The sequence below is a fragment of the Pristiophorus japonicus genome, chromosome 7 (genome assembly GCF_044704955.1).
Source record: "Pristiophorus japonicus isolate sPriJap1 chromosome 7, sPriJap1.hap1, whole genome shotgun sequence".
Taxonomy (NCBI): domain Eukaryota; kingdom Metazoa; phylum Chordata; class Chondrichthyes; family Pristiophoridae; genus Pristiophorus; species Pristiophorus japonicus.
Genome location: NC_091983.1, coordinates 166,396,465 through 166,421,045, shown reverse-complemented (window position 1 = coordinate 166,421,045; position 24,581 = coordinate 166,396,465). Strand labels below are relative to the sequence as shown.

At 41.4% G+C, this 24,581-nt stretch overlaps 1 protein-coding gene across 11 annotated transcripts in view; it reads right to left on the bottom strand.

Annotated features, from left to right (window-relative positions):
- The window catches only part of eya4 (EYA transcriptional coactivator and phosphatase 4), a 535,797-nt gene that overhangs the window by 485,186 nt on the left and 26,030 nt on the right, over positions 1-24,581 (bottom strand). For all 11 annotated transcript variants that reach the window (XM_070885523.1, XM_070885521.1, XM_070885537.1 and 8 more), the window contains exon 2: positions 9,278-9,384. In XM_070885523.1, coding sequence (XP_070741624.1) covers positions 9,278-9,310 — 33 coding nt within the window. In that variant the 5' untranslated portion in view covers positions 9,311-9,384. The remainder of the gene's footprint in view (positions 1-9,277; positions 9,385-24,581) is intronic.

Below are 24,581 nucleotides of genomic sequence, written 5' to 3'. Positions count from 1 at the left end.
CGAGCGAGACAGAGAGAGGAAAGTGTAATGTATGCACCCATAAGTATGCTCACAGGTTTGGCTTAGCCAGTCATGTGATGTTCACAAGACTCAATAAAACCCAAGCCCGTTGGGTTCAGGGGATCCACGATGAGGAAGGTGCTTGTGAGCCTAGTGGATGAACTGGTAATATGTAGTGTGATTGTTAAACCTTTGCTAATAAACCAACTAGTTCTTAATAGCAATGTGTTGCTATGAATTCTTAAGAAAAGAACCCATGAAGCAAATACATTACAGAAAGGAGCTGCAAAGTGTGTGTGAAAGAGACAGAGAGAGACAGACCATTGCATTTTTTTGGCAGCCATCTCAGCATTGTAACAGCATGTTTTTTTGGGGGGGAGAAGGGAGCGGGAGAGAGATTTAAATATAATAATGTGCATCGGATGGATGTACGTTTCCTCCTGAGCCGCTTTTAACATACATCAGCGCCATCGCATTTATATTACAACACCATCATCGTGGCCTGAGGACAGTCACCGCAAATAAGAGGCTAGATCCGAAGCCAACAGGCAAGCAAAAAAATAAATTGCATGGTAATTATTAATTATCATTTATAACTAGAGGGCTGAGTAACTGTTTTGGGGAAATTAATCCGCACGTGACGCGTGCAGAAATCTTTCTTTTTACTTTTTGTGATCAGAAGTGCAAAATGCTTATTTCTTACACTTATGTTTTTCTGTCAGTAATCGGTTAGTGAAGCCTGAATGCGCTTCCTGTCCAGGAGTAAAGGTCGCGGAATGCATTTCCTGTCCGGGAGTAAAGGTCGCGGAATGCACTTCCTGTCTGGAAGCAAAGATCAATGAAGGGTCGGGCCGAGAAAAAAATGCCAACTCATAATTTCTATAACAAATCTCATGATTTTAAAGATTTATGAGACAGTGGAGTTGACATTATTGCATTCAGAAATTGGAAAACCAACTGTTTTTTTCTGCTTTCTTGAAATCAATGGTGGTGAGTGTCATGTTTGTAACCTTCACATAGCTGTAATCTTTATGTAACAACACTGTACACTGTATACACCTGAGTAATGCACACCTTGACCACAGGGGGTGAACTTGTGGGAGACACTCCTCACCTGATCAAGTGTAGTCAGTGCTTCAATGCTGAGGATGTTGGCCTGGTCGAGAACGGTAATGTTGGTGCGTCTGTCCTCCCAGGGGATTTTTAGGATCTTGCGGAGAACTTCGCTGGTGGTATTTCTCCAACAACTTGAGGTGTCTACTGTATATGATCCATATCTCTGAGCCATACAGGAGGGCGTGTATTACTACAGCCCTGTAGACCATGAGCTTGGTGACAGTTTTGAGGGCCTGGTCTTCAAAGACTCTTTTCCTCAGGCGGCCGAAGGCTGCACTGGCACACTGGAGGTGATGCTGAATCTCATCGTCAATGTCTATTCTTGTTGATAAAAGGCTCCTGAGGTATGGGAAATGGACCATGTTGTCCAGGGCCACGCCGGGAATCTTGATGACTGGGGACAGTGCTGTGCGGCGAGGACAGGCTGGTGGAAGACCTTTCTCTTATGGATGTTTAGTTTAAGGCCCATGCTTTCATACGCCTCAGTAAATACGTCGACTATGTCCTGGAATTCAGCCTCTGTATGTGTGCAAATGCAGGCATCGTCCTCGTACTGTAGCTCGACGACAGAGATTGGGGTGGTCTTGGACCTGGCCTGGAGACGGCGATGGTTGAACAGGTCCCCACTGGTTCTGTAGTTTAGTTCCATTCCAACGGGGAGTTTGTTGACTGTGAGGTGGAGCATAGCAGCGAGAAAGATTGAGAATGACGCAGCCCTGTTTGACCCCGGTCCGGACATGGATTGGGTCTGTAATGGATCCATTGGTAAGGATCATGGCCTGCATGTCATCGTGGAGCAGGCGGAGGATGGTCCAATCATTGTGGAGCAGGCAGAGATTGAACCAGTTAGATATAGTTCTTACTACTAGGGGGATCAAGGGGTATGGCAAGAAAGCAGGAATGGGGTACTGAGGTTGCATGTTCAGCCATTGAACGGTGGTGCAGGCTCGAAGGGCCGAATGGCCTACTCCTGCACCTATTTTCTATGTTTCTATGTTTCTAACCAATCGACTATTGAACTACAGAAGGCATCGAGACAAGTCAGATTCTGTTGGTATCCAACAAAACACACATAGACTTTCCAGCATGGGTTACTGGAAAGTAGTCAGGAATAAGAATCCTGGCTTATTTTTACCCTAACCTAGGACACTGAGGCAACAGTGGTAACTGTACTGCCACCTCAGCTGAAATCAACTAATGTAGCACAGGCCAGGATCCAAACCCGAGACCTTTTTGTCTGAATAGTTTAGAAGTACACAGGATGGCACCTTGATTGACTAACCCGTGGTGCACTTTTACATGCTTTCTAATTATTTACTAGGAAAACAGCCATGTTGTACACCGCAATTGATAAGGACGATCTCTGGAAGTTCATGTGCTGAACAGGGGTGGGACGAGGTGAGGGGTGAGGGGTGGGGGGGGGGGGGGCGCGGTAATCATGCACAATACTAATAGTACACATGTAAGTAATAGGGCATGAAACAAAATAATGGTTGTGGTCTTGGGTAAAAAAATTCCACAAAATGGTCTATTACTGTGATGAGTTATATTGTACATAGCAATTTAGTATTTTATGTGGCATTAATACAGTACATAAAAAATGACAAAGATTTCAAATTGAAAATGGTAAGTGGGGGTGGTTCTAGTCACTGATTTTAAGTAATAAAATTACAACAAAACTTTGTTAAATCTGACCACATGTTTTAAAACTTATACTTCTAGAAATAACTTTCCCTAACATCAGAAATTTTGACTGCATAAAACGGTATAATTTCTAAAAAATAATTTTCAACCTGAATTCACAATGACAAATTATATTTCCTTCCAGAAAGTGCAGGCTAGTGGAATTTTGAGGCATAGGCAATGCTGATGGCACATACTAATTCTCTTTTCCTCACCGAAAGCTTAAATACTAATTTGCCTATCTTTTGCCATCCTCCTCTTATGTGAGAAAATTTCCCTGCATTGCTTTCCCTTTACATATTCAGACTGGAAGTGCTTTCATTCACTACTTCCCAAATCTTCCTGCCCTTTTCCCTGGAGATAAAGGTACCAAAAACATTTTCTAGTAAGGTTGGTCTCAAAATTGGAACACTTCAAAGCCACTCTGGTTTTCAAAAACCTGGATAAACTACCAGCATTTAACTGATACCAGGAGTTTTGCACAGCTGAATACAAACATAAACTAACTTTGGTATGCTGGCGACTTTCAACTTAATCTGTCATAAAAACATGGTTGAGTTGCCATTTAAAATGCAGTGAATTCAACATTCTAAAATACTCTCTCATACAAATAATCTGCAAATGCATGTGCATTAAAGCTAGGAAAATGCATCAAATTAGATTCTAATATCTTTTTGCTGCAGCAGTACTACATTATGAACTGAATTGCACCAGGGAATAGAAAATTGCATTTACAGTAGTATTATAAAAGATCAAGTAGAATGATGTAATTGCTCTCACAATATTATAGTTAGCCAATCACTGGTTCTAATAATAGAAATCTAATACATACCACTTTCCCTTTTACATAAACATTACAGTAGTCAAATATTGTAGAATTCTTAAAAATTGAGGCTGTAAAATTATATACAGATGTTTATTGAGCATCAATTGATTTCCTAACTGCTAAGAGGAGGCATCATTACCGCCTCCACACCCCCTTCCCCATAGCTCCCACTGTACTTATCGTTTTTTTTTTATTGACTTCCTGAAATAAATTATGGCATTCCATACATTTTAACAAGTGTTTCTATTGGGGAGAGGAAAGAAAGTTCCTTCATAAAACAGTATTTGGCAAGCACTCCAGTATAATAGCTTCCTCCGCAAGTTTAGAGTCTGATGATAACTACGAATCGAATGTATTAACAATATGGAAAGAGTTCTATTATTTTTTTTTAAATGACACAAAAATCACCTGCAGCATAAAATACAACACAAAAGTTTTTAGTACCACTATAAATGTAGCTCTACTCTACTAATGGATTTTTGCCACAACACTATGGATTAGCACTTGGCTGCACTAGCTGTGATGGAGGGGGGGGGGGAGGGGGAGGCGGGCGGTGGTTATCTTAATACAGAAAAGCTATTATATTTCCGCTCTATCAGTCAGTAAAATAAATACTGTTATCAATGTATGTGGTACAATTTCATTAGCTGTTAAATCACATGATTTAATCTTGGATGTCTGCTGGTGCTGTTTTCAGAATATTCCTGCCGTCAAAAATACAATATTGTGGGACACGACCACGTTTCTGTAAATTGTATAAAATAATATGCGCCGAAATGTGTCCCAAAGCACCTATGGTTGTGATGAACTGAATAAACTGCTCATGTTATGATACAACTCCTTGATCTGCTGCTACTTTCCTTTATTCATTAAATGCCACAACAATGTACAACTGAAAGAAAAACTGTAGCAAGGTCAAGGTGATGTTTTTGACCTGATGGTTGCTAGAGAGGCACAATGAAACTGTACTGGATACAGGCAGGAAAATCACACATTTCCCATAGTCAAACACTTGTTCTGCAGTATATTAATTGGATATTAAGGGAATCAAGGAATATGGGGATAGTACGAGGTGGAAGATCAGCCATGATCTTACTAAATGGTGGAGCAGGCTCGAAATGCCGAAAGGCCTACTCCTGCTCCTATTTCTTATGTTCTTATGCAGTCTAGCTCCTTCATGTGATGACTTCTTGATACAAAGGACAGAGTTTCCAATAATAACACTTATCCGGGACAGCATTTCACAAGCAGGGGAAGCAATGAGTGAACCTCTGCCACTAATATTCCCTTCAGACTTTTGGGGTCAATATAGAGTGCTGAGGGACAGCTGCAGCTTGAGTTCTTGCCACAAACATGGAGGACTGGCTTATGTATTAACAAACAACTTGATTGGGCATTATCCTAATATATCACTGAAGAGTTTTTTTCCTAGTAAATTGCAGTAAATTGAAAAATTGGAGAGAGAGAGAGAGAGAGAGAGAGAGAGAGAGATGCACAGACTTTCTTCTCAAATCCAGGATAGATTCAAACTCAGGCCTCAGAATTGAAAGTACAGTGTGGTAGCCCATTATAACACCCTGATAGTAGTTTTACAACAGTATAATAAATGACAATTCTGCATTTCATGATATCCGAATAACAAATTCACCTGTTATGAATGCAGCATTGTAATTATCTATCCATTGGGATTAACTACTTTACATTACCTAATTTATTAATGTACAATGCTCACAACCTTCATATTTGCATGTAAATCAAATGTAAAAGCGTGTGTTCAAAAGAAAACACCATAGATGGTGTAACAGGCTAGAGGAGCTGAATGGCCTACTCCTGCTCCTATGTCTTTATAGATGTGCTCCAATTATACTCATGTCAAGTACATTGTGTTATATTTTGAGTTAAAGCTAGCAAAAGAACAGAATGCATTAAGAACACATTTCTATCAGTTGTTACATGCTTTGGAAAACATTTCCAATCAAAGCAGTTATCTTTTGAAAACCACACTGTATTTCCTTACAGGTCCATCAAGTGAAGCCATAAATGTTAGCTTTAAGGACATAATTAATTTTGCTAATGTGCATAGTACATGGATGAAACAGACAAAAGGACTTCACATCTATGTTTCACATTAACCTAATTAATAAAAGTATATCAGGTCATATTTGTTTTTAAAAGCAACTCAACTGAAAACTAAGATAAAAATTAATACACTTACAAAATATTTAAAATTAAAAACCAGGTCATGACTTCACAAAACTGACTATTTTTCCAAAATAATACGAGTTCACAGTTTGAAACGAAAAACTAGATGTGATTTCTCATGATAGTGATGGCTATTAACAAAACAAACAGGAACATGGATACTGTCCTACTTATCTAACCATTATTTGTTTCTAAGTCTTTGTGACCTAAATATTTCCAGGAGTTATATAGGACAAGTCTAAGGGATGAAATTACACCCTTTCTTAATGAATCTCTGTTTGGAAATCTACACCATTGTGCTAAAAGCATTTTTCTAACAATAGAAACTTTTCTGTAAACACGGATTACTGATAAATAAAAAGCACCTACCTGTATATGTTGCGACCCTTCATAAACTAGAGTGACATGACTGACACTGAATAACCAACATGATAATTTTTTTAAGAAAACGGAAATTTTAAAAATCCTTTTTAAGAAAATCTGAAAAGTGAAGTTTTTCAATGACTCAGATTCTGTTCCTGTTAAAATTACCAAAATATTAATTTTGATATGAGCATTTCTTAAACATTGAACATGAAAATGTTAAATGAACACAAGTTTTAGCCACAATCATTCTCACTGGTAAACAAATAAATAATTCACTACATTTCATTCCCCGTGCAGCAAGTGAATTTGCCCCCGGGATCATTGCAAAGTAAGGAAGGATTTTCCCTCAGATAACTCATTTGAGCAGATGCACAATTTGGAGTGTACACATCCGATGATCAGTTATTTGTCATGCAAGACCAAATTGTACCGATAGTTCTATTAGAATGAAAACACTGTATCATTTTTCTTTATTATTATTTTTGTGAGATCATGAATTAAATTGGTGAAACTTGTTCACCTATGGAGAAATACCTTAACTTTACTGAGCATTATTTCCCTTACCAACTGACCATGGTGAAGAACTCACAGACATGAACCTATATTTCTGCAACTTGAGATTCAGATTTCTTAATGATGCAACTAGCTTTTATTTATCTTTATGTAACCTGGTGCTAATTTGCTTACAATAGGCAGAAGCTCATTGATGATTGGAATTAATCCAAAAAGGAAAATTTTTGGGCGAAATAAAATCTAAACGACACCAATTTGAATCGATTCAGATTCAGAGTCACCAACAGTGAAAATATTAAATTCATAGGAACTGAAAATATTGCTAAATTTGTAATGTAATTCCTTAAAATTAAAAGGGTTATAATTGTTCATGATTTTCTCCTTTATTAAAAAAACTTTCAATTGATGAATTTGAAGTTCTACATGTAAATTTGAATGTTATTGTAATGTTGCACCTGCAACGTCATATGACCATTCTAACTCTACACCTGGGATATGATACCCTTCTTGTTTTTCATTACAAATAGCTTACTCATCCATGTAATCTACTGACCTCAATTTCAGGACAATTTTTTTTTGGAATGGGAAAGAAGGCAACTAATGGAGAAAATTACTGTACTCTATATATCTGATGGTTGAGGGAATTGATTGCTTTCGGAGGAGCATGCGGTCACTTGATGACTTTTAACTTTTATGTCCTACTCATCCCCAAACAACGGTGGGCCAAAACACAGGTGTGGCTGGATCTATGCCTGTAATACACCGTCAATAATCTCTAGTTATGATGTAATTTGAAATAAACAAGAAGATACTGCTGTCAGTAAGTGTACTGAAATGTTAAATAAGTTTGTAAGTTGATCTTAACATTGCCACACTATCATGTTTAAGAAGATAACTGAAAACAGCCAACAGCTACACTATCGTGAAATGATCAATAAAAATAGCTTGTATGTTGCACTTGGAAGAGTCAGGGCAAGATAAAGGGGGAGGGGGTTATAGCACTAATTAAATATATGTATATATTTAATAAATATATATACTTTACTGTTAGTGAAGAATAAAGGACAGTAGTATCATTGTTAAGACACTGTGATCATTATATGTGACTATTATTAATCAGACAGAGCAGCCAACAAGTGCTTCTATTGGCTTTTGTGGTGACTACAGAATTAACACATACAGTCGTTCAACTGTCATATAAGCAGCTGGTTACAAAACATTAGCACTCATTTGACAATACAAATCCTTCTTTAGCAAATTCCTGAATGGTTACAAGCTGTATCACGGAAAACGTTAGTGTTATTCGTGCTGAACAAACAATGGACTGTGGTTTACAGTGTCAATACTATATGAAATATAGCTACAAATGGTTTAACTATATGCACAATCTGTTTAATCCAATAGTTTAATTAAAAAGTAAAACTCCTGTTTATATACAGAAGAGAGTAGACATGCTATAACTAATGTTCTGTAAAACGAAACACAAAGGGTCCTTCCTATCTGGAACTGTGAATAACATATTCAGATTAATTTTTTTACTTTATGTAAGCATCCACTAACGTACACAGGGATAGTGTTTAATACTGAATTATCTTGAAAAGTTCATATTACTCTCTCTAGGAGTGCCTGTTAAGTAATCTCTGCAGCATGCAAGATCAACATTAAGAGAATGTGAGCAATATTTTAGCGACTGAATAGTTAGACAATTAGGAATAGCATCAGTTTTATTTTTGCTTTAAGCTCGCCAAATTCTGAGTAGGTACATATCCTTGGTCAAAGAGTTTACAAAGTTTGTTAGAATATGTTATCAAACAAGCTAAAGTCAAACAAGAGATCAGAATTTCAATCACATAACTCCACTGACATTTCACCGAAAAATCATCTACATGTCAGTGCTCTTTGGATTCATCTTCCCATTCAGGCTTAATCACACTTTGTCAAAACATTAAACAGAAACTAATAAATGCAATGGTGTTCCAAACTTCTATTATTTTTTTAGATTAAGAACCCAAAAGGCACCACAAACATTTCTAGCTAAGCAGCATCTTTTTTTTTAAAATGGCCTTCTAAAAATGTAGCAAGTTACAATTATGAAAAATACAGCCCAACTGGGTAAACACATTTTGATGTGGAAAGGACAACAGCTTGATGGATAATAACATTTATTCAAAATCTCAGTAAAAAAAACTAAAATGTGTTAAGTAATGAAAAGACAGCACCAAAAACAAAAATAATCATTTTGAGAAATTCCCACGGTCATTTCCCTTTTCATTTTTAAAACATGCGGAAATGCTCCATTTACAGGTAAACAGAAAGAAACCTCCTTCAGTTCCCTCAGACTATTGTTTCCCTCAAACTACAAAGCTGCTGTGGGTAAACAAATTAACTTTACAACCCATCCTAATTAGAATTTGTTGTATTTTGGAAAGAGAAGTAACTACAAAAAAACCTAAATCATGAACTTGTGTTTATAACTAAAACTTCAAAAATGACATTCTATGAACCCTTTTCAAATATTCTCACCATGAAGTAATTATTATAAAAAATTGATTTACATTGTAATTCACTCACCGATGGTTCATTTAAGTCCTGTGGATCTTCCATGTGGGGGTTCCTTGGTTTTCTTTCTTTTTAATTTGCAGAAGCTTTTGCCGCCCCTCCAGATTATAGTACGCTTGCTGAAAGAAAACCAGACTGCGTTTGCTTCTACTCTTCACATTTTAATCGAAGCATTTATAAGGCACTTGAGATTTTGAGTTGTTTTTTTATAAAAAGAAATGTGCCACATATTATACCACTAATTGGTGTGGAAACGTTTGAAATATGGTCTCATTTGGTAATGTAAATACTTAAAATATGACAACAAAGTAGCTGGTCCGAAGGTGCTATAAAAAGGTCAGTGTGAACAGTTCTTGTAAAATCGACAACAAAGCCAGCTCCAGAGAAAATAACATTGGAAATAAAGTTTTAGAATACAGAGCAAAACGCTCAATATGCATTTAGTGACAACCCCTCCTAACTGCAATCGGCCTGGTATTCTAGCAGAAAGGATTCTTATCCAATTACCAATCTACAATCCCTTCTCAAAGGCACAATAAATTCCTTTAGGATTATGTGAAATACACATAATGATAGAGAACAGGCTGCTTCTCGTAACGTGCAAAATGATAGGCACTAACCTGGTTATGTCAGGCTGATTAAGTAAGCTGCTTGCTGTGGGAAATAGGAGGGTGATAGGAATGGCAAGCTCCGAATGAAATCATTGTCCGAGTTTAATGAAGATTACATGTTTCAGTTATATCATTTTAACTACAAAAATGAAAATAATATTTTGATGGAACACTTATAACACGTTATTGAGGTACGTGAGCAAAGCACCTTTTACACTCAACTTTTTCTCTGCTGTGTTAAAGTGTTCAATTGCAGGCTAAAGGTTTCAAATAACAAATCTAACCCACTGTGACAGTTGCAGGAGGTCAATTAGCACCTTTCAAGCTGTCTTGACACTGCATGTGTGACACACTGATGTCCATTGATGCACTTTGCTTTTGTTTGAACCAGTTGATATTTTCCCAACCCTCCTTAATATACTAATATTTGTTACAGGAATATTTGCATATTCATCCTGTCTGTTTCAAGCTTTTTTTTGTAACGACCCAATTCTGTTAATACATCTGAATGGGAATGAGTAGGTCATTGTTCTACGGCACTGCCTTTACTGCGGCAATATCAAATATCAAAGACGGAAGCAGAGAGTGCAATCACACTGTCATCTACTTCTGCTTGCTTTTACTTATTTAAGAATGTTCCATAGATAAGCTTAATTTGAAAGACTGCTGTATATGGCGTAACTTCAAATCTCCTAAACAGTTTATAAAAGTAATATAAGTATGTTTACATTAATTCTACACTAGGATAACATATTTATTAAAACCTTTCCAATGTTCAATATTTTGAGGACAATATTTCTCTATAAAACATATTGCAAGATTGAATCTCCCAAGCACATGCAGAATATCTGTGTGCTGGACAGATACAAGCTCATAACCTAATCAGGTCAAAAATGTCATCACAAATAAACTCGAGCATTTTATCAGCTGTCTGCATTAGGTTTTCAATGGAAAAATATTTGAGTATCTATTTCATAGTGTCAAAATAAAAATAAAAATAAAATACTTATTTCATTCAAACCCCACTACAGTCTGGAACACATAACTTGGGAAACCATTTCAGTGCAGTACTGTGGCAGTCATCATAGGCAGTCCCTCAAAATCGAGGAAGACTTGCTTCCACTCCAAAAGTGAGTTCTCAGGTGACTGAACAGTCCAATACGGGAATTACAGTCTCTGTTGCAGGTGGGACAGACAGTCATTGGAGGAAAGGGTGGGTGGGGAATCTGGTTTGCCCACGCTCTTTCCGCTGACTGCACTTGTTTTCTGCATGCTCTTGGTGACGAGGCTCAGCGCCCTCCCGGATGCTCTTCCTCCACTTAGGGCAGTCTTTGGCCAGGGACTCCCAGGTGTCGGTGGGGATGTTGGACTTTATCAAGGAGGCATTGAGGGTTTCCGTGAAACGTTTCCTCTGCCCACCTGGAGCTCGCTTGCCGTGTAGGAGTTCCGAGTAGAGCGCTTGCTTTGGGAGTCTTGTGTCCGGCATGCGGATAATGTGGCCTGCCCAATGGAGCTGGTTGAGTGTGGTCAGTGCTTCGAGGCTGGGGATGTTGGCCTGATCGAGAACACTGATGTTGGTTCGTCTGTCCTCCCAGGTGATTTGCAGGATCTTGCGAAGGCATCACTGGTGGTATTTCTCCAGTGATTTGAGGTGTCTACTGTATATGGTCCACGTCTCTGAGCCATTCAGAGGGTGGGCATCACTACAGCCCCGTGGACCATAAGCTTGGTGCCAGATTTGAGGGTCTGATCTTCGAGCACTCTCTTCCTCAGGCAGCCGAAGGCTGCGCTGGCGCACTGGAGGCAGTGTTGAACCTCGTCGTCGATGTCTGCCCTTGCTGATAATAGGCTTCCGAGGTATGGAAAGTGGCAGTACAGGTACTGTATTGTCAGAAGTGCCAGCTTTTGGATGAGATGTTAAAAAGGCCCCATCTGCCTGCTGAGCTGGATGTATTCAAAAAAGAAACAGAAGTTCTCCCAGTGCCTGGACCAATAAAGCTTCCTCAACCAACAACACCAAAAGTAGATTTATCTAGTCATTCATACATCGTTGCTTTTTGGACCTTGCTCTTTGCAAATTAGCTGCTGTGTTACCCTGCATAACAACAGTGACTGCACTTCGGAAGTAAAGTGCTTTGCGACATCACTAAAACACACTATTCAATTTTTGGTACTAACTCTTGCTGTTACAGTACCTCAGATTATAATCTCTGCATTCAACCTTCAGCACCATGCAATTAATCTTCAAAAATATAGCGCAAGAAAAAAATCAGTATTGTTCATGACATTCTTTTCCCAAATATACTGATAAGAAGGTTGCAATTGTGTCCTTTCCCACCATAATTCATTTGATTATTGAAACAAAATGTATTTAACAAAAGCATTCGGTATTATATATCTTTTTTTTAAATACTGTAAAAATGGTAGTTATATGTTTTATGATTTTTAGGACATGTTCTTGATTCTTTGACTTATTCATGTTTGACATATTTCCATATATAATTCTGATAGCTGTGAAGTCAATCTAAGTACTTATTATCATCTCAGTAACTGTACTTAAACTTTAAGTACTTTAGCCGCCTTAGTTAAAAGAGGACAGCTGCAGAAGCAATGTAAAACAAAATTATATTATATAGAACATTATGGAAAACCAATTTTTTTAAACTCATCCACAGGATGTGGGCATCACTGGAAATGCCAGCATTTATTGCTCCTCCCTAATTTGCTCTTGAGAAAGTGGTGGTGAGCCACCTTATACAACTGAGTGGCTTGCTAGGCTACATTGCTGTGGGTTTGGAATCACAGGCCAGACCATATAAGGACAGCGGATTTCCTTCTCTAAAGAACATTAGTGAACCAGATAGGTTTTACGACAGTGTTACTGATACTAGCCTTTTTATTCCAGATTTATTTAATTAACTGAATTTAAATTCCCCAGCTGCCATGGTGGGATTTGAACTCATGTCTCCGGATCATTAGTCCAGGCCTCTGGATTACTAGTCCACTATGCTACCGTACCCCATATTTCAACACAGATTATCTTTGGCTTTCTTTATGAAAACCTTTTTCATGAGATTTTAATAATATACAAAAGATAAGTCATACAACTCTTACAAAATTTCAAGAGCTGTAGAAGAAAGATATTAGGAGTGACCATTTCTACATTTTAAAATTCAGTGGTAGTTATTTTCATCTGCCGACTGCCCTGTTCATGCTGAAAAATGGGATGGTAGGCAGGCAATTATTTTTTTAAAACCTAGGGGGAAAACTTCGGGTTGTTTGTGCCTCCCGTTAGTGCCTGCAGGGGTGCAAGTGACTTTCCATCTGGGCACTGTGCCGTTACCGACTCCCGTGAAATTCTGTGGGAGTTTAGTGGCAGCGCTAACCGGTAGCATCTTGCTCCTGCCTGAGATCCCTGGGCCACTGCGCCAGCGACGACATCATCACTGTGCGCAGAGGCCTATTTTCGCCCATGGAGCAAAAATTCGGTAGCGGCAGCCTCACGGGGAGCGTACCGGGCTTTAGGACGCTCGCGGGGTGAAAATTAAAGGGGAGGTGCGACACTGAAAATGTTTTAAATGGCTGACTTCCCAGTCGCGGCCTTCTCAACTTCAGACCACAGGGTCTATATCACGATGTTGCAGCCTGGCATTCCGCTTCTGTGCCGGGCTGCTGCCATGGCACCCTGCTCCCTGGTGCTCTAGTGGTGGCTCCTTCTCCCTCCTTCAGAGTCGGCAGCATGGCCCTCACCTTTAATGGAAGGGGAAGGGTCTGTGTTCCTGTCAGTGCTATGCGCCTCTCCGCTGGAATATTCGCATTGGTTAGCACCCCAGACACGCCCCCGAGAGGAAGTGGAGCAGGAGATTTGGCGCTCCACTTTCTCTCGGGGGTGGTAAGCCCAATTTAGCTTGCGAGGCGGTACTTCTCTGCCTGGAGCAGAAAGTGCTGCCTCGCAGCTGTTAACCTCCCCAACTGGGGTTGTATGCAATTTCGCACTGTTACTGTCCAGTGGTCATCCAAGGCAATTTTGAGCAGGCCTTGAAAACGGCCTTATTAAAATATATAAATCAGGATTTAATGCCAGTTTAAGTTTACAGGTATCAATGTGTGGAGTGACCCCATTGGTACTGGATGTAGAGCGCTCTAACCAGTGGTCCTTATAGGGACCACTGCAACTCGCTCCAAATATATGAGAAAGAAAGCTGTGGCATTGACATTCATGCTCCTCCTGGCCCTACAAATACCTTTATGTCTGTTGCTAGTCCTTCCATGCCTCATGACTCACAAGGATTGCCTCTATCCATTTAAATGGTTTGGGCCTCCCACCATTGAGCGGGTGTAGCAGATATCTCACCAATCACCCAATTGATTTCCACCACAGTTGAAAATCACCTCCACTATGTGACAGTTAATATCTCCATGATCAAACCATATTGAGCTTCCAAAATGTTAGTAGACTTGTTGGAAAATATTTCAGAGGAACTTTGCTGGAATATTGAATATATTAATATATATTATTCATTTAAATTGAGGAAATTTCCATCATAAGCTAATTAATCATAACCAAAAATCCCTTCATTAATTATTCCTCTCAGTAAATATAAATGCACTGTCAATCTAACAAATACATTTGAAAATCCCTGTCTAATGAATTACAAATAATTTTGAATTTAACAATCACTGTCTGGTTGTTGCATGAAATAAATATATTGGGGGGAATTAAGATACATAATTGATGTTATAAAGAAAAAATACATACTATATTCTACAATCATCATTAAAACCGATCTTGCTGTTTATTTGGGTCATGGGCATCACTGGAAACAGTTGGATCTTCTGAAGGCAATTACTCCTAAATATATTAACCATTTACTTATCTGATTATAATGAAACTTTATTTTTAGACAACATCAGTGTTTTTTCACCCCAGAATAAACTGCTGCTCATACCCCGCAGTTGGTTTTCATTTAATTTTGGGATGGAAAAGCTTATCTGCTATGTTATTCTCATATAATTTCAAAATCTGAATTTAAATAGTCATTTGCAAAAACAAATAATAATTCTGCTTACAGAATATTTAAAAGATATAACCATTTATTCAACATAAAACATTGGGGAATCCAAGTAAAGATATGTTTTCACCTTTCTGTAAAAGACAAAGGAAGTTAAACACTACACTACCTTGCTAATGAGAAAATGTTAGCTTTCCTTTCTACACAGCTGGAGAGTGCGACTTTAATTATATTATGGAATGAAAGCAATGTTCTACCCTGCACAATGCATCATTCTACTCTTATTTAGAAATATTTCTCTCCATTTCAAATAAACAGAGACTGTGGGCACATAACTTAGAGAATGTTGTCACAAGAATTTCAGTAAAGCATAATGGTGATTGTGTCAGTGCTTTTTCCCGACTAGGTTTTCTGTAAAGCTTAATGGTGGGTATCTGAAATTTTCATACAGTGTTCACTTGAACTGTAAAGTAATCTCCGCAGTACCATTGGATTACAGATGTTTGCCTTCCAAACTTGGGTTGTATCTGAGGGAAATATTTTGAGCTATACGCACTAGAGTGAATTACAGGTAGGAATATTTTGCGGTGATGAATTGAGTGCCACACAAGAAGCATGTGGCTTCAATGGACTTTTTCCTACAGCATTTGGCTTCAGTGCAATTTTTCATAAAGCATATTGGTGCCAATATGCTAAAAATGCCTAGTGACAATACTATTTTATTCCAAAGGGAACAAATCCCTCTACTCAATACCAGTAGATAAAGAATCCCAACAATCCTAAATTCCTTGAGAGAATAATATTTTCCTGGAAGGAATGGCTTTAATTACCCAAATACTCTCAGGGGGCAAAATTGTTCTGTGCCCCGATTGGGGGCAGTAATCTTATGGGGCCGGGACTTTTAGTGCCTGACGCAGAAGTCCCACCCCCGCCGCGGAATTACCCTTCTAGCCCCTCAAAGGAAATGGAGCGCAATCTCGTGTGCTCCACTTCCTTTGGGGGCGGTAACCAGAGCGTTACTGGGTCGCAGACATACTTCAATGCTCCTCCCTTTCGATTAAAGGGGAGGGCCGCTGTGCACTCTGCAAGGCCTCTGATGGCCTCCACTAGACCACCAGAGCTGCTTGAGACCATGCCAGCAGTCCACACCCAAGACGGAGAGTCGGCCGACAAAAAAAGATGGTGGCCTGGGGAGCTGGCGCCGTCCCCTTTAGGCAGTGCCCCACGAAGCTGGCGTTGACATCTGCTCGCAACAGCTTCGCAGCCCATGAGGTATTAGGGGGTCGGCGCGGGGCCGCTGGGCACAACAAGGACGTCATCATCGGTTGCACCCCAGCCCGGGTCTCTCCTCTGCAAACTCCTGGGCAATTTCCTGGGGAGCGGTAGCGTCCCCTCCCATGGGCAAAAAAATGTTAGAGCCCCCTGGAGGGGCTAACAGGGCTATAAAAAAAAGGCAATTTCGCCCCTTCAATCTTCTAAATAAGCAAACTCAAGTTCTAGGATAACGAACAACTAACTGGAAAACAACCCTAAGAAGAGGAACCGGTAATATTTTCTTCAGGCCAATACCAATCATCCAAAAGATAGCTATATGTTCCCTCCCCTTCCCAAATCAAAAATCCAATCTATTAAAGGTGGCACTGGAGCAAACATAAAATAAAAAGGGGAGTTTAGCCAAAAGAGCTCAGGGGAAAGTAAAGATGAACAGAGTTGAAGCACTATTAATAGCAAAGTAAATTGCAATTAGGTAAATCCAAATTTCACAAATGACCCAAATTTTTGCAAGGAAAAGTAGAAATCCAGCAGGCTGGGAAAGCTATAAAAAGCAACAATGAGATTCAAAAAAGTAATAAAATGCGCAAGAAGATAAATATGTAAATGTAATTAATACATGATGAGAAAGAGTAGTAAAGGGAATATGGGCTCAAAGACAGGTGCATGTGACACTATAATGGATAATAAGGCAGACTTGTTAAATTAACTCTTTGTATCTATTTTCACAGTGGAGAAAGAGGACAAAATATCAATGGTACAAAGGAATCTAAAAATAAGTCAAGGAGGGGAACTTAGTGGATTTAATATAACTTTAAAAAAAAGGTAACGAAGAAAACAATAGGACTTAAGACAGACAAACCTCCAGGACCTGATGGTTGTCACCCAGGGTGTTAAAATAAATAGATGAGGAAATTGTAGATGCATGAGTTATAATTTTCCATCGCTCTCTAGATTTGGGAATTGATGCCTTTGATTTGGAAAATTGCAAATGTCACTCCATTATTTAAGAAGGAATGGAGGGCAAAGCTTGGTAACTATGGATCTATCAGTTTAACATCAGTTGTGGGGAAGTTACTAGAATCTATTACCAGGAACAACGACACTAAGTACTAAGTTCAAAGAGAGTGTCAGTATGGATTTGTGAAGAGTAGGTCATGTCTGATTAACTAGTTGAATATTTTGAGGAGGTGACTAGCATGATGGATAAGGGAATATGAATGTTGTCGAGAAGGACTTCTAGAAGTTGTGCAGTGGAAATTTTGTCATGTGTCACTCTGTGTCTATCACTGTCTCTCTGTGCTTCTCTTTTTAAAATTAATTCATGGGATGTGGTCATTGCTGGCAAGGTCAGCATTTGCTGCCCATCCCTATTTGTCCGGGAGAAGATGGTGGTGAGCCATCTTCTTGAACCGCTGCAGTTTGTGTAGTGAAGGTACTTGCACTGTGCTTTGGGTAGGGAGTTTCAGGACTATGACAAAGTGATGATGAAGGAACAGCGATATGTTTCCAAGCCAGAATGGTGTGTGACTTGGAGGTGATGGTGTTCCCATGCACCAGCTGCCCTTGTACTTCTAGGTGGTAGACATCACGAGTTTTGGAGGTGCTGGTGCAGAAGCCTTGGCGAGTTGCTGCAGTGCATCTTGTAAATGGTACACACTGCAGCCACGGTTTGTCGGTGATGGAGGGAGTGAATATTTAAGGTGGTGGATGTGGTGCGGATCAAGCAAGTTGCTTTGTCCTGGATGGTGTTGAGCTTCTTGAGTGTTGTTGGAGTTGTACTCATCCAGGCAAGTGGAGAATATTCTATCACATTCCTGGCTTGTGCCTGGTATATGGTGGAAAGGCTTTGAGGTGTCAGGTGAGTATACCCAGCCTCTGACCTTCTCTTGTAGCCACAGTACTTATGTGGCTGGTCCAGTTCAGTTTCTGCTCAATGGTGACCCCAGAACATGGATGGTGGGGAATTCGCCGATGGCAATGCCATTGAATGTCATGGGGAGGTGGTTAGACTTTTGTCTGTTGGAGATAGCCATTGTGCGGCTTAAATGTTACTTGCCACTTATCATCCCAAGCCTGGATGTTGTTCAGGAATTGCTGCATGTGGACATGGACTGCTTCATTATCTGATGAACTGCGAATGGAACTGAACGCTGTGCAATCATCAGCAAACATCCCCACTTTTGACTTTATGATGGAGAGAAGGTCATTGATAAAGCAGCTGAAGATGGTTGGGCCTAGGACACTGCCCTGAAGAAATCATGCAACAATGTCCTGGGCCTGAGATGACCAGCCTCCAACAACTACAATCATCTTCCTTTATGTCAGGTATAACACCAGCCAGTTTCCCCACTATTCCCCTTTGACTTCAAACTAGGGCTCCTTGTTGCTACACTTGGTCAAATGTTGCTTTGATGTCACCTCACCTCTGGAATTCAGCTCTTTTGCCCATGATTTCAAAATCCTCATCCTTGTTTTCAAATCCTTCCATAGCCTCATCACTCCCTATCTCTGTAATCTCCTTCAGCCCCACAACTCTCTTCCCCCACCTCCCCCCACTCCCCCCCTCAAGATATCTGCGCTCCTCAAATTCTGCCCTCTTGAGCATCCCTGACTATAATCGCTCAACCATCGGTGGCTGTGCCTTCAGCTGCGTAGGCCCTAAGCTCTGGAACTCCCTCCCTAAATCTTTCCGCCTCTCTACCTCTCTTTCCTCCTTTAAGACGCTCCTTAAAACCTGCTTTTGGTCATCTGTCCTAATTTCTTCTTACGTGGCTTGGTGCCAAATTTTTGTGCTATAACACTCCTGCGAAGCACCTTGGGACGTTTTATTATATTAAAGGCACGATATAAATAAAAGTTGTTATTGTTGTTGTTTGGACCATGGTTGTAATTATTAAGTATGGAAGAACTCCACAAGACTCAGTACTGTGAGCTAAAACTGATGTGACCTTAGTCTCTTTAATACAACTCCAGAGTGTCTAAGCAGCCTGGCAGACAACCTTTTATACTCCCTTGCACGAGGTGTGCAAGTGACCCTTGGGCCTCCAACAGTTGCACCCTCTGGTGGCAAGTCTTATACAGTTACAATGTTTACATACATAATCACTCCCCCACCCAAAGTCTTTGATACAAATTATTTACAAGGTGAGACGATCCGGGGCCCTACGCTCCCTGGTTGATCGTCTGAGTTCAAACTCTGGCATGGGTGAGTTGGTCGGACCATTGCTGCACTGCGGCGCGGCTGGTCTGACAGGACTGTTGGGAATGGTGGGTTCATCCTCTTGATTGACAGCGAGGTCAATTACTGGTTGGGTGTGTGTTGGTGGGTCGATGATGGTGATGTCCTCTTCAGGTTGTTCCTGGTTGTCGGTGAACCGCAGTTTGGTCTGATCCAAATGCTTTCTGCATGTTTGTCCATTCAGCAGTTTGACTATAAATACTCTATTCCCCTCCTTGGCCAAGACAGTGTCAGCGACCCATTTCGGACCATGACCGTAATTCAGGACAAACTCATGGTCGTTAACATCAATGTCACGTGATACAACTGCGCGACCGTGGTACATGTTTTGCTGGTGATGCCGGGTCTCCACATAATCATTTAGATCCGGGTGGACTAGGGAGAGGCTGGTTTTGAGTGCTCTCTTCATTAACAACTCTGCAGGGGGAACCCGAGTGAGCGAGTGGGGTTGCATTCGGTAGGTGAGCAGAACCCAAGATAAGCAGGTCTGCAAGGAGCCAGGTCTGCAAGGAGCCTTCCGTCACTCATTTCAAGCTCTGCTTGATAGTTTGGACTGCCCATTCCACTTGCCCGTTGGATACGGGCTTAAACGGGGCAGACCTTACATGCTTGATGCCATTGTGGGTTATAAACTCATTGAATCCGAGCTGGTGAAACAAGGGTCACTGACAAGGACGTCGGGCAAGCCATGGGTGGCAAACGTAGCCCGGAGGCTTTCAATGGTGGCAGTGGATGTGCTGGATGACATGATTACACATTCAATCCATTTAGAGTAAGCGTCCACAACTAAAAATATCTTTTCGAGACGGCAGCAAAATCTACGTGGATCCTGGACCACGGTTTGGAGGGCAATGACCACAGACTCAATGGGGCATCCCTTGGTGCATTGCTCAATTGTGAGCACATGTTGCACTGGTGTACGCATGACTCTAAGTCCGGGTCAATGCCGGGTTACCAAACATGCGACCTGGCTATAGCCTTTAGCATAACTATGCCTGGGTGGGTATTGTGTAGGTTGTGTATAAACGTTTCCCTGGCTTTTTTTGGCAAAACCACCCGATTACCCCATAAGCGACAATCCGACTGGATGGACATTTCATCTTTGCATTGGTAACACGCCTTAATTTCATCTTGCATTTCCCCGGGAATGGCCGACCAGCTCCAATTGATACGCAACTTTTTACAAGTGATAGCACAGGATCCTGGCTGGTCCAGGTCCTGATCTGGCGAGCAGTGACTGGTGACCCCTCACTCTCAAAAGCATCCATGACCAGAAGCAAGTCTGCGGGCTGCGCCATTTCCACCCCGGTAGTGGGCAATGGTAGCCGACTGAGGGCATGAGCACAGTTCTCCGTGCCTGGTCTGTGGCGGATAACATAGTCATAGGCGGACAATGTTAGTGCCCATCTTTGGATGCGTGACGAAGCATTGGTGTTTATACCTTTGCTTTCTGAAAACAGTGAAATGAGCGGTTTGGGATCAGTTTCAAGCTCAAACTGAAGTCCAAATAGGTATTGGTGCATTTTCTTAACTCCCTATACACATGCTAACGCCTCTTTCTCAACCATACTGTAGGCTCTTTCAGCCTTCGACAGACTTCTAGATGTGCATGCAACCGGTTGAAGTTTGCCTGATACATTGGTTTGCTGTAACACAGCCGACCCTGTACGAAGATGCATCACAAGCTAGCACTAATCGTTTACACGGGTCATACAGTATAAGTAACTTATTAGAACAAAGTTGGTGTCTGGCCTTCTCAAAGGCTGTCTCTTGAGATTTACCCCAAACCCAGTCGTCACCCTGACATAGCAACATGTGCAACGGTTCTAGCAAAGTGCTTAACCCGGGTAGAAAGTTACCAAAATAGTTGAGGAGTCCCAGGAACGAACGCAGTTCCGTCACTTTCTGTTGTCTGGGTGCATTCTTGATGGCCTCTGTCTTTGAGTCCGTGGGTCTGATGCCGTCTGCCGCAATCTTTCTCCCCAAAAATTCGACCTCTGATGCCAGGAAAACACACTTGGAATGTTTCAGCCCGAGTCCCACCCTGTCTAGTCGACTTAGAACCTCTTCCAGATTGTGCAGGTGTTCGGTGGTGTCATGACCAGTGATCAGGGTATCGTCTTGAAACACAACGGTGCGCGGAACCGATTTCAGCAGACGTTCCATGTTCCACTGGAAGATGGCAGCAGCCGAGCTAATCCCAAAAGGGCACTTGTGGTATATAAACAGTTCTTTGTGCATGTTGATGCATGTCAATCTTTTTGAAGATTCAGCCAGCTCCTGTGTCATGTAGGCGGAGATTAGGTCCTACTTGGTGACCGACTCCCACCCTGCTAACGTTGCGAACAGGTCATTCGCCTTGGGTAACGGGTACTGGTCCTGTAACGAGACTCTGTTGATCGTTACCTTGTAGTGTCCGCAGATTCTGACCGTGCCATCGCTTCTCAACACCAGAACAATTGGACTAGCCAACTCGTTGAACTCAACTGGCGATATGATTTCCTGTTGTTGAAGTCTGTCCAATTCGATCTCGACTTTCTCCCTCATCATATATGGAACCGTTCGAGCCTTGTGATGAATGGGCCTGTTATCAGGGACTAGATGGATCTGCACCTTGGCGTCTGTGAAGTTGCCGATACCTGGTTCAAATAGTGACAGAAACTTGCTCAGCACTTGAGCGCACAAGGCATCATCCACTGAAGATAGTACTTTGATGTCGTCCCAGTTCCATCGAATCTTTCCCAGCCAGCTTCTGCTGAAGAGCGTCGGGCCATCGCCTGATACAATCCACAGTGATAAATCATGCACAGCTCCATCGTACCATACCACACTGCCATACTGCCAATGATTGGTATGAGCTCTTTGGTGTAGGTGCGCAGCTTTGTCTGAATCGGGCTCAGTTTGGGCCTCTGTGCCTTGTTGCCCCACAGTTTCTCAAAAGCCTTCTGGCTCATAATTGACTGACTCATCCCTGTGTCCAACTCCATTGATACCGGAATACCGTTCAATTTGACTTTCAGCATAATAGGAGGGCTCTTGGTGGTGAAGGTGTGTACCACATACACTTCTTCCTCGGGTTGAGTTGCCTCTCTTGTTTGTTCAGCATGATCTGCGCCAGATCGATCATCCTCTGCCGACTCTGCCACGTGGAGAGTCGCAGCACTCTTGCACATTCGCTGGAGGTACCCCATTGTTTCGTAGCCTTTGCACACGTAGTGCTTGAATTGACATTGATGGGCTCGATGATTACCCCCGCAGCGCCAATATAGTGCTAATGGAAACATAGAAACATAGAAAATAGGTGCAGGAGTAGGCTATTCGGCCCTTCAAGCCTGCACCACCATTCAATAAGATCATGGTTGATCATTCCCTCAGTACCCTTTCCTGCTTTCTCTCCATACTCCTTAATTCCCCTAGCTGTAAGGGCCATATCTAACTCCCTCTTGAATATATCCAATGAACTGGCATCAACAACTCTCTGCGGTAGGGAATTCCATAGGTTAAAAACTCTCTGAGTGAAGAAATTTCTCCTCACCTCAGTCCTAAATGACCTACCCCTTATCCTAAGACTGTGTCCCCTGGTTCTGGACTTCCCCAACAACGGGAACATTCTTCCCACATCTAACTTGTCCAGTCTCGTCAGAATCTTACATGTTTCTATGAGATCCCCTCCCATCCTTCTAAACTCCAGTGAATACAGGCCCAGTCGATCCAGTCTCTCCTCATATGTCTGTCCAGCCATCCTGGGAATCAGTCTGGTGAACCTTCGCTGCACTCCCTCAATAGCAAGAACATCCTTCCTCAGATTAGGAGACCAAAACTGAACACAATATTCCAGGTGAGGCCTCATCAAGGCTCTGTACAACTGCAGTAAGACCTCCCTGCTCCAATACTCAAATCCCCTAGCTATGAAGGCCAACATACCATTTGCCTGCTTCACTGCCTGCTGTACCTGCATGCTAACTTACAATGACTGATGAACCATGACACCCAGGTCTCATTGCACCTCCCCTTTTCCTAATCTGCCACCATTCAGATAATATTCTGCCTTCGTGTTTTTTCCCCCAAAGTGGATAACCTCACATTTATCCACATTTTACTGCATCTGCCATGCATTTACCCACTCACCAAACCTGTCCAAGTCACTCTGCAGCCTCTTGGCATCCTCCTCACAGCTCACACCGCCACCCAGTTTAGTGTCATCTGAAAACTTGAAGATATTACACTCAATTCCTTCATCTAAATCATTAATGTATATTGTAAAGAGCTGGGGTCCCAGCACTGAGCCCAGCGGCACTCCACTAGTCACTGTCTGCCATTCTGAAAAGGACCCGTTTATCTCGACTCTCTGCTTCCTGCCTGCCAACCAGTTCGCTATCCATGTCAGTACATTACCCGCAATACCATGTGCTTTGATTTTGTTCACCAATCTCTTGTGTGGGACCTTGTCAAAAGCCTTTTGAAAGTCCAAATACACCACATCCACTGGTTCTCCCTTGTTCAGTCTACTAGTTACATCTTCAAAAAATTCCAGAAGATTTGTCAAGCATGATTTTCCTTTCATAAATCCATGCTGACTTGGACCGATCCTGTCACTACTTTCCAGATGCGCTGCTATTTCATCCTTAATAATTGATTCCAACATTTTCCCCACTACTGATGTCAGGCTAACCGGTCTATAATTACCCGCTTTCTCTCTCCCTCCCTTTTTAAAAAGTGGTGTTACATTAGCTACCCTCAAGTCCATAGGAACTGATCCAGAGTCGATAGACTGTTGGAAAATGATCACCAATGCATCTACTATTTCTATGGCCACTTCCTTAAGTACTCTGAGATGCAGACTGTCAGGCCCCGGGGATTTATCGGCCTTCAATCCCATCAATTTCCCTAACACAATTTCCCGCCTAATAAGGATATCCTTCAGTTCCTCCTTCTCACGAGACCCTCAGTCCCCTAGTACTTCCGGAAGGTTATTAGTGTCTTCCTTCGTGAAGACAGAACCAAAGTACTTGTTCAATTGGCCTGCCATTGATTTCACGCCCAATGGTGGACTCTCTGTCATCCTAGGTCTTGCAGCTGCAGTCATGTAGGCCCTGCCATATGCAGTTTTGCCTGCTAGCGACATTATTTTATGCACAGTACTTGCCGGTGAGCTTTGATGCTGGGAAGATTTCTGTCTG